Here is a 9576-nt window from a genome sequence, read left to right on the forward strand (position 1 = left end):
CTGGACTAATAAAGAATGGAAGAACCCCTGAGACTATGGCCCTAAGATACGCTTTTAAACCTTTCATGACCTATACAGTGCCCATCTACATTCTCCACCTCTGGGGTTTATTGGGAAGCTGCTATTCTACTTTTAGTGAGTGCTGTCATCTGGTGTGTGTGTGTGGGGGGGTGGGGTTCTTTTATAACTGCATGAATCTGAAGAAATGGGACTCATTTCCAACACTAGCAATTCCTTCTACTAATTGTAGAGATTAATTCATTCTAGAGTTCTCTATATTAATGGTATCAAAATCCATTATTACTTCAAAAATTTTTTTTTCATTTCATTCAAAATGCCTTCCATTACTAAATACACATGGTTTCAACAAAAAATACAAAGCAGAAAGTATTTTGGTTTTGAAAGGGTTAAACTGGAAGTGAAGCTATTCCTAGAGGCCACTTTTCAGCAAATAGATCAGCCTATAAAATAGATAATAGTACCCATGAACAATGTGCTCTTTTAGAATAATCAACTATACAAGACCAAATGGGCAGTATTTGCCCAAAAGCAAAGATGAGAAGGCAAAGATGGATGGGCAGGGAAACTGGAGGGATGCAAATGGGGAAGGCAAGGCAGGGATAGTAACCAATGTTATGAAACAATTTCTACATGAATTGTTGAATGGGAAACTAATTTGCTGTGTAAACTTTCACCTAAAACACAATGTTTAAAAAAAAAAAAGACAGGCCTAAGAGTTGAACATGTACCTGAGGTAGATACACTCCTTGGAGACAACATTCATGGGAAAACGAAGGGATGTTTACGCACAAGGAGACAGTTCAGGGGGCAGGAGTGCATGGAGGGATGGACACAGAGAAGAGGTAACTATTGGGAGGAAGTGGGAGGGGAGCTGTTGCATTGGGGTAAATTATAGTCAGTGTTATGAGACAAAATGTGTATGAACTGCTATATGGAAAGTGAATTTGCTCTGTGAACTTTCACCCAAATCACAATTTAAAAAAAAAAAAAACCCTCTGTGATTCTGTATAATTTCTTGTCATCATTCATCTAGTAGCATGATCTTGAATATCATGTGGCAGGTACTTCATCCTTACAACGTGAAGCAAATACACTGAAACCCGTGAAAGCCAGAACTCTGCAGGACTGCCTTATTTTTTCAGGTCTCACAATTTTTCTGCCGTTCACTTTAGTGGAAAATATTTTAATTTTCTTTCTCTTGAGAGGTTTCTGCCTCACACAGGTTTCAGCTTTCACAGGTTTTACACCTATTCCTCACTTTATCAAGGAGCTCTGGTGGTGCAATGGTTAAGGTATTCAGCTGCTAACCAAAAGATCAGCAGTTCAAATCCACCAGCCACAGAGGAGAAAGATGAGGCAGTCTGTTTCCATAAATATTTATAGCCTTGGAAACCCTATGGGCAGTTCTACTCTGTTTTCTAGCATTGTTACGAGTTGGAATCAACTGGATGGCAGTGGGGTTTTTTGTTCTCCTCACTTATCAACTATCTCATTATCCAACATGTCACATTTATGACCACAGGAAAAAAAACCTACTACCCAACTATTTTGTGCATTAGCATACATCTAGCATTGAAGAACTCTAAGGTGTGAGAACAGTAATGCTGGCTGTGATGGTTAAGGTCATATGTCAATGTGGCTGGCCCAGTGGTTTGGTAGTTACGTAATGATGTAGTCATCTTCCATTTTGTGATCCTCCATTTTCGCAAAACACCGATTTCACCTAACAACCTGGCCTTTGGAACCTAACCATATTGATGAGAAGTGGGTGCACCATATTTCTGTGTCTTTCACAAATGAGTCAGTGAAGCATAGAGAAGTAAAGTGACTTGTTCAAGGGTCATAAACTGAAAACATCTATAAAGTATTTTGCATTCAGTTAGGCCAAAATGCACAATGCTATTAAACACACAGCTGGCGCACAAAGCTGGCTCTCAAAGATAAGTTTAGCAATCTTTATGTTTTCCCGTAAGCAGGACATTCTAAAACAAACTTCTAAGACAATTCTGACAATGACTGACAGAGCAGTAATGAGATCTGCTCTACCAAAGAGCTTAAATGTATAAACATGGCCTTCAAAATTTTCAGGCATTAACTATATTTCTATCCAATGCAAATAAATTAAATTCTACTTTAAAATCATGACAATAACCCTTCTGTTGATTCATGACTTCTCTTCCATATATCAGTGATTATACTTCAGCCCATTATCCACTAATAAATTTCATAAACATTCAAGTTCTTTGCCCTAGACCAAAATTCACTAACTTACCATATCAACAAAGGTAAATTCTACAAAAGAAAAACCCAAGAACCTATCTGCAGATTCAATGAAGCTCATGCCATACGCTGGAGGAAAGACTACAGAGAAGATCTAACTACTTGGGCCATGAAAATGACAATTTAATAAGGAAATTTATGAAGCATATTTACAAGGAACAAACATATGTGTACTTATCCATTCAAATCCTTCCTGAGCATCTGCTATGTTCTCCACATGCTGGAGATGGAGAGGCAAATTAGACAGACCCCAAGCAATGCCTGCTGTCATCATGGAGGTATCATAACAGATCTATGCAGTATTCACAGGGACACCATGGGAGAAATCAGGGAGAATATGGCAGAAAAGACTTCAAAGGGTAGGCTTAAGTGAATATTTTAATAGGCTTAAATGAGTATTTTTAAGAGGAAAAATTTCAGTATATCAGCTCTCCAGAAGGCACCTGACTGCTAACCAGAAGGCTGACGGTTCAAACCCACCAGCCACTACTCGTAAGGAAGATGGGGCAATCGACTTCCATAGTGATATTGCCTCGGAAACCCAAGAAGGGGTCGCTATGAGTCGGGTCTGACTTGACAGCACATAACAACAACAACAACAGAGAAGATGTAAATTCAAATCAGAAAAAGTAGTGAAGACAAGAGGAAACAAGGTAGACAGAGGTTGTTCCACAGGAATAAGTTTATGAGTACTACACAGTTATGCTAGAGGAAAAAACAGAAGGCTTTATAGGATCTTAGTTAAATACCAGCTCAGCTGCTAGACTGTTTAAGCTAAGTCACGTCATTTTTTTATTTCATAGGGCTATTGTCAAGGCCAAGTGAGATAAACATCAAACAAGCCAGCATACCGATGATCATTTTCAATAACCATCTGGGACCACTAAATAATCCTTCATCTATAAAAACAAGTACGCATAATGATACATACTTGTTAATGAAGAAAAAAAAATTTTTTAAAGAATTAAGGAAATTGGCAATCAAATCTGAGCAGAAGCTATAAAGACTTAAAAAGAGAATTCTCCAAGACATGTCCTAGGGTTTATCTTATTCGTGGTGAAGAGTCTTAACTTCATTTAACAGAACTTTAAAGCCAAGACACCTTTATTTAAAATAACAATTTATATTCATTTGCTGGGGTAATTCTAGCTGAATCCCTTTTGATGCCTTAGTCAGTACACCAGTTGGGGTGTTTTTTTTTTTTTTTTTTTTTTGAGGAGATTATATGTGCTTTCCAAATAAGTAACTTAATACCATTCACCTTCAATGCTGTAAGGACCCAAAGGGATTAAAAATAGAAGGCTTTCTTAATACTGAATTAACCTCAGGACCCCATGAACCACCCGAGTACAGAAAAAGGTAAACGCGCAAAACAAGACAGACACGCACCTTTAAGAAACCAAAGGCGAGCAGGGAGGGACTTTGAAATGTCAAGATCACTTCATCTTATTCTTAAGAGAATGGCTTTAAATCTTTAAATCTTTCAAGTAAACCATGTATCTAAATTTTTAATGACTCTCTTCAGCAACTTTACTAAAACACAAAAAGAAGGCATTTATCAACTTACCATACTTTGTGAGTCTATGAATTACAAAGAAGGTCCTAGTTATCTGTAACCTTAATGTTTGCTTCCACAGCAAATTCACACAAGTTAATTCTATAACGCACTAACAACATACATGTGTATTCAAGCAATATGGGAACGGAAATTCGGAAGAAGACCGTAACATTTTAAAAGACTACAGATAAAGAATGTGAAAGGTACCCCTCTGTTCTGTAAGAGCAAATTCTGCGGTGCCATTTTTTTTCAAGTCGCATAAAAATGTGTTGCTCAAGTTACAACGTCCCTGATCCCCAAACCCTGAAAACTTTTCGGACAGCAAGGTCCTTAAGATGCCAGTGGCCAGGACTAGGACCCTCGTCTGCAAGCCCCACAACTTCTCGCTCCAACTCGGCGCCCCTCTTCCGGCATCAACCCGCCCCCCGTCCCGCAGACTACCGGACTGGACGCCCGCCTGCCCTCCGCCCCTTCGGTTCCCCAGCCCCGCAGACCAGCCAGCTGGATAGGCACCGGCCTGAACCTTCCCTGCCGGCCCCCGAACAGGCGGCGTCCTGCGGGCAGGCGTTGCTCGCTCCCGGCGTTGGCGGGTCCGGAGAGACCGCAGCAGCGGCGGCGACTCTCCGCGGTTCCCGCCCCGCCATGGGACGGCCCCAGAGCGGAGGGGAGCGGGCCGGGAGCGCCCCGTTTCTCACAGACCCCAACATGGCGTCGGCCGCCGCCGCCCGCGAAGACGACACTCCCCGCGTCGCGGACGGCCGCAGGACCGCGGGAGGAAGCTCCTGGAAAGTTTCGCTTCTCCCCTCCCGGCCTGCCAACGGCCGACGGACAACCAACCCAAGCTTCACCTACCCGGCCGGGTGCGGCTGACGGCGAGGGTGCGAATCCTCCTAGTCCCGGGTGCTGGGCGCGGACTCTGCCCGCTTCCCCACCCTGGCCTCCCAGGGTGTGTGCTGCCGGCAGCCCCGCGCAGCCGGCGATATCCGGACTCGGCAAGCAGCAAGCTCAGCTCTCCGGTGACTTCCCCGCCCCTCCACTCGAACCCGACAACGGCCGCCTGAACTGGTTTCTCCCCTGCGCGTGCACGGGCGCGCCCTCACCCACACGCTAGGCGCGAGCGCGCAAGCACGAGCACAAACACACCGCTCACTCCCCGCCCTTTCTCGCCAGTTCTTTCGCCCCGCCCTTCCCGCCCAGTTCAACGCGCCGGAGGGGGCGGGGCCAACCGCGGAGGTCACGCCCCCTCGGCATCCCGGGAATGGAATTTGTTTCAGCGTGCTTTGTGCGGAGGCCGGCCCCAGAGCTATTTCGGTGCGCTTGGGGCCGCCTTACCTGTCTGGCTTGGCTCTGGCAAGCTCCTGGAAAAGACTAAGGTTTCTACGAAGTTCATGAGGAAGCTGAAAGAATGTAAGGGAGACTGGGACTCCGAACAGAACTCCCTCTGGGAAAGTAAAGAACTTTCCGCTGTCAGGAAAGGAAGGCTTTGGAGATTTAGATGCCCAAAGGTGTATGGACAGACCTTTCTCTGCTACTCTGATTTAGCACCGCAGATCTTGCCGTCATCTTCCATTTGCTTTTCACTAAAACCTCTTTTGAAACCGAAGGAGCTGCGGCTAAAATGCACATACCCACATACTTACTCCACACCGGCAGATGAGTGCGTGACTTTATTCCCGCCTTAGAATTCTGGGCTTTACGGAACTTTGACTCCACCAAACCTCAACAACCTACTTTGCACCGTATCAGGTTAAGCATACCCTATTCATTTATACCACAGCCACTGTTTGCTAAGCGCCCTGGTGAGTGCTTGGATAGACAGTAAAGATATCTAGGGTGGAGAAGGGGGGAGGGTGTAAGCATACTCATTTTAAACAAAAAGTATATCAGATGGATATTAGCCAGTTGCTGGTGGCCAGCCATTTGACTGCTAACCAGAAGGCTGGCGGTTCAAACCCACCAGCCACTCCTCAGAAGGAAGACTGGGCGATATTCTCTAGAGATAACCACCTTGGAAACCCAAGGAAGGGTCACTGTAAGTCTAAATCAACTCAAGGGCAGTGAGGTGTGTGTGTGTGTGTGTGGATTTGATTCAGACTCATGGTGACCGCATGTGTTTCAGAGCAGAACTGTGGCTTCACACAGTTTTCAAGGTGGTGTCCTTTTGGAAGCAGATCACCAGGTCTTTCTTACCAGGGACATCTGGGTAGGTTCCTTTTGGTTAGTAGTGAGCACTTAACTGTTTGTACCATCCAGGGACTGCAGATGGAAATCAGATTTTGGTAAATTTTATATTTCCCACTGACCTGCCCTTTCAGAGATGTTTACCTTTGTTTGATTGCTTTTGAATTGGAGTCATCACCAACCAACCTGCACATAGAGGAAAGCCTCGAGCTAGTGGCACTGAGGAAAAAACAAGCAGGTCTTAGTTCAGCCTCTTTGTTTCTTCTGCTTGGGATTTTCCCCTTCTTCTAGGCCCCCTGGTGCCCATTTTCCCTTATTTCCATATCTGGGAAGCAAACAAACAAAAATCTTTAGTAACTAAAACAAAACTGGAAGAATGAACAATCTGTTTTTCAAATGGGAAAAGTTACAGATTATATACTAAAAGATCTTTACAAGTGTTAGTCATATCTGTCTCTGTTCAGATGACAAGTACAGATAGATGTTCCTAGGACTGTTGTCTCAACCATCACCTTATCCCACCTTCATTCACCTCATCCCCCTCTACATGTAAAGCAACATCTATTGGAGGAGTTCTGGTAGCACAGTGCTTAAGGCACTTGACTGCTAACCAGAAGGCTGGCGGTTCAAACCCACCAGCCACTCCTCAGAAGGAAGGTTGGACAATCTATTTCCGTAGTGATATCAACTCAGAAATCCAAGGAGGGGTCGCTATGAGTCGGGTCTGACTCGACAGCACATAACAACAACAACATCATTGGAAAAAAGGTTGGACTAGATAGACCATCGCTAAAATCTCTTTAAATTTTGAGATTAGGAGTTGTTATATTTGGTTGTCTAAGGTTGAATCTAGGAGCTCTGGTAGCATAGTGCCTAAGGCACTTGACTGCTAACCAGAAGGCTGGCGGTTCAAACCCACCAGCCACTCCTCAGAAGGAAGGTTGGACAATCTATTTCCGTAGTGATATCAACTCAGAAATCCAAGGAGGGGTCGCTATGAGTCGGGTCTGACTCGACAGCACATAACAACAACAACATCATTGGAAAAAAGGTTGGACTAGATAGACCATCGCTAAAATCTCTTTAAATTTTGAGATTAGGAGTTGTTATATTTGGTTGTCTAAGGTTGAATCTAGGAGCTCTGGTAGCATAGTGCCTAAGGCACTTGACTGCTAACCAGAAGGCTGGCGGTTCAAACCCACCAGCCACTCCTTGGAAGGAAGGTTGGGCAATCTACTTCTATAGTGATACTGACTTGGAAACCCAAGGAGGGGTCGCTATGAGTCGGGGCTGACTCGACAGCACATAACAACAACACAAGGTTGAATCTATACCATTAATCAGCAAACATTTTGGGTTATTCACTCCATTTGTAAAAATACTTCCCACTTTTCCACACCTCATATACTTATTTTGCTTCAGATAAATCACATGGCCACCACCCATCTGTCAGTTTGTCTGTGGTGGCTTTTATGTTGCTATGATGCTAGAAGCTATGCTTGTATTTCAAATACCAGAAGGGTCACTCATGGTAGACAGGTTTCAGTGGAGCTTCTATACTAAGACAGACGAAGCCTTGAGACCTACTTCTGAAACCAGCCCATGAAAACTCTTACGGATTACAACAGAACATTGTCCTATAGTGCTGGAAGATAGGCCCCTAGGCGGAAGACACTCAAAATAGCTGTACCAATGGAAATATGCTTTCCAATGATGAAGGTATAGGACTGGGCAGAGTTTTGCTCTGTTGTACATGGGATCACCATGAATCAGCCAACTCAGTGGCAACTAACAAGAACAACAAAGCAGTTAGAAACTTAGAAACATTTACTATTTATAGGATATATATGAGCATAGGGAGCTCGGGTAGCATAGTGCCTACGCTGGCGGTTCAAACCCACCAGCCACTCCTCAGAAGGAAGACTGGGCAATCCACTTCCGTAGAGATACTGCCTCAGAAACCCAAGGAGGGGTTGCTATGAGTTGGAATCGACTTGACAGCAGTGAGTTTGTTTTTTTGGTTCATATGGGCATAAATACATATATGTACCTAATACATTATAAAACAGGCAAAAAAAGAAAATCAGGAGTAATGATCTAAAATGTATATATACACATATCGTATGTATACATGTATATATATGTGTGTATACATATGTGTATATATGTGTATACAGATGTTTGTGTGTGTGTTTCCTGTACTCTACATATTCTGTGCCTTCCCTAGGGTGTGTGCACCAAAATTTGGAGACCGTTAATTTTGAGCTGTGCCGCTAGCCACGTGTGACTATTTGAATTTAAATTATTTAAAAATTCAGTTCATCAATCACACTGTGATCAGTAGCCACAAAACTTTATTCAATAGTGCAAATACAGAATATCTCCACCACTGCTGAAAGTTCAGTAGAACTGAACTGATGACAAAACTGAGAAGAGCAAGGGACTCAAAGTCACTGAAAGGCAGTTGGTTCATCTCCTGGCTCAGACTTGTAACTCTGGGATCTTGTTCAAATCCAGTGATCAAGATCTCTCTCTGAGCTTCACATTTCATCTCTAAAATGAAGATAACAGTAGGAACTACCTCGTGGAAATGAGAGAGCATGTGTAAAATGTCTGGCAAAGTGCCTAATACACAGAGGAACCTGAAAATTTCAACTTTGAGTTTAAATTAACCCAATTCTCTACGTCTGAAAGGAAGATAATTATCTTTGGTTCTATGGATAAGTTTTTCAAGGACGTTTGTTTTGGAAAAAAGATGGATTTGCTTAAACTTTTAGTTGAAAACAGATCTTTCAAGAGAAGGTGGCAAATACTTGGATTTTAATTACTCCTTGATTTATTTGTCCCCACCACTCATAGACCCTGGTCTTCCTCCAGTTCTGTCCATCTCAGTAAAATGCCACTGCTCTCCACAAACCTGAGGAACTACCATTGTCTCATCCTCTTCACCCAACCTTTTTGCCTCCAAAATACTTCATCTTATGTCTTCTTTTCCCTGCTTTCCCCTCCACACTGGGAGCACATTGGGTTGTGTCACTTCCCTGCCCAAACTCTTTAAAGACTCCCCAGAGCACAACCCAATGGCAATATGTCTTCCACATCGGAGACATCGTAAATTTTATATTTATTACAAAAATTTTCTGCCAGCTTTCAGTGAAGTGCTTGGTTCTAACAAAAATCTATTTTAAGTCTCTCCCTGTCTGGAGCAAGGAAGAGTGAAGAAAATCAAAGACTCAAGGAAACAATTAGTCATCTGGACTAATTAGACCACACGAACCACAGCCTCCACTAGCCTGAGACCAGAGAAACCAGACGGTGCCTGGCAACTTGGGATCACAGTAGAAGGTCCTGGAAGGAGTGGGAGAAAAATACAGAACAAAATTCATAATAATTAAAAAGATCAGACTTACTGGTCTGATAGAGACTGGTGGAACCCCTGAGACTATGGCATTTAGACACCCTTCAAACCTGGAACTGAACCCACCCCGGGGGATCACTTTCCAGCCAAACAATAAACGGGCCTGTAAAGTGAACAG

The 9576-nt window shown here is 43.4% G+C and overlaps 1 protein-coding gene across 1 annotated transcript; it reads left to right on the top strand.

Annotated features, from left to right (window-relative positions):
• The first annotated feature begins 4123 nt into the window (after positions 1–4123).
• On the top strand, positions 4124–4729 carry LOC122152225 (predicted GPI-anchored protein 58). Its single transcript, XM_042783630.1, has one exon. It carries the CDS (start codon positions 4124–4126, stop codon positions 4727–4729), a length of 606 nt encoding a protein of 201 aa, XP_042639564.1.
• The last annotated feature ends 4847 nt before the right edge of the window (positions 4730–9576 follow it).

The sequence above is a fragment of the Orycteropus afer genome, unplaced genomic scaffold, assembly GCF_000298275.1.
Source record: "Orycteropus afer afer isolate SDZICR_OR568_19922 unplaced genomic scaffold, OryAfe1.0 scaffold00021, whole genome shotgun sequence".
NCBI classification, from domain to species: Eukaryota; Metazoa; Chordata; class Mammalia; order Tubulidentata; family Orycteropodidae; genus Orycteropus; species Orycteropus afer.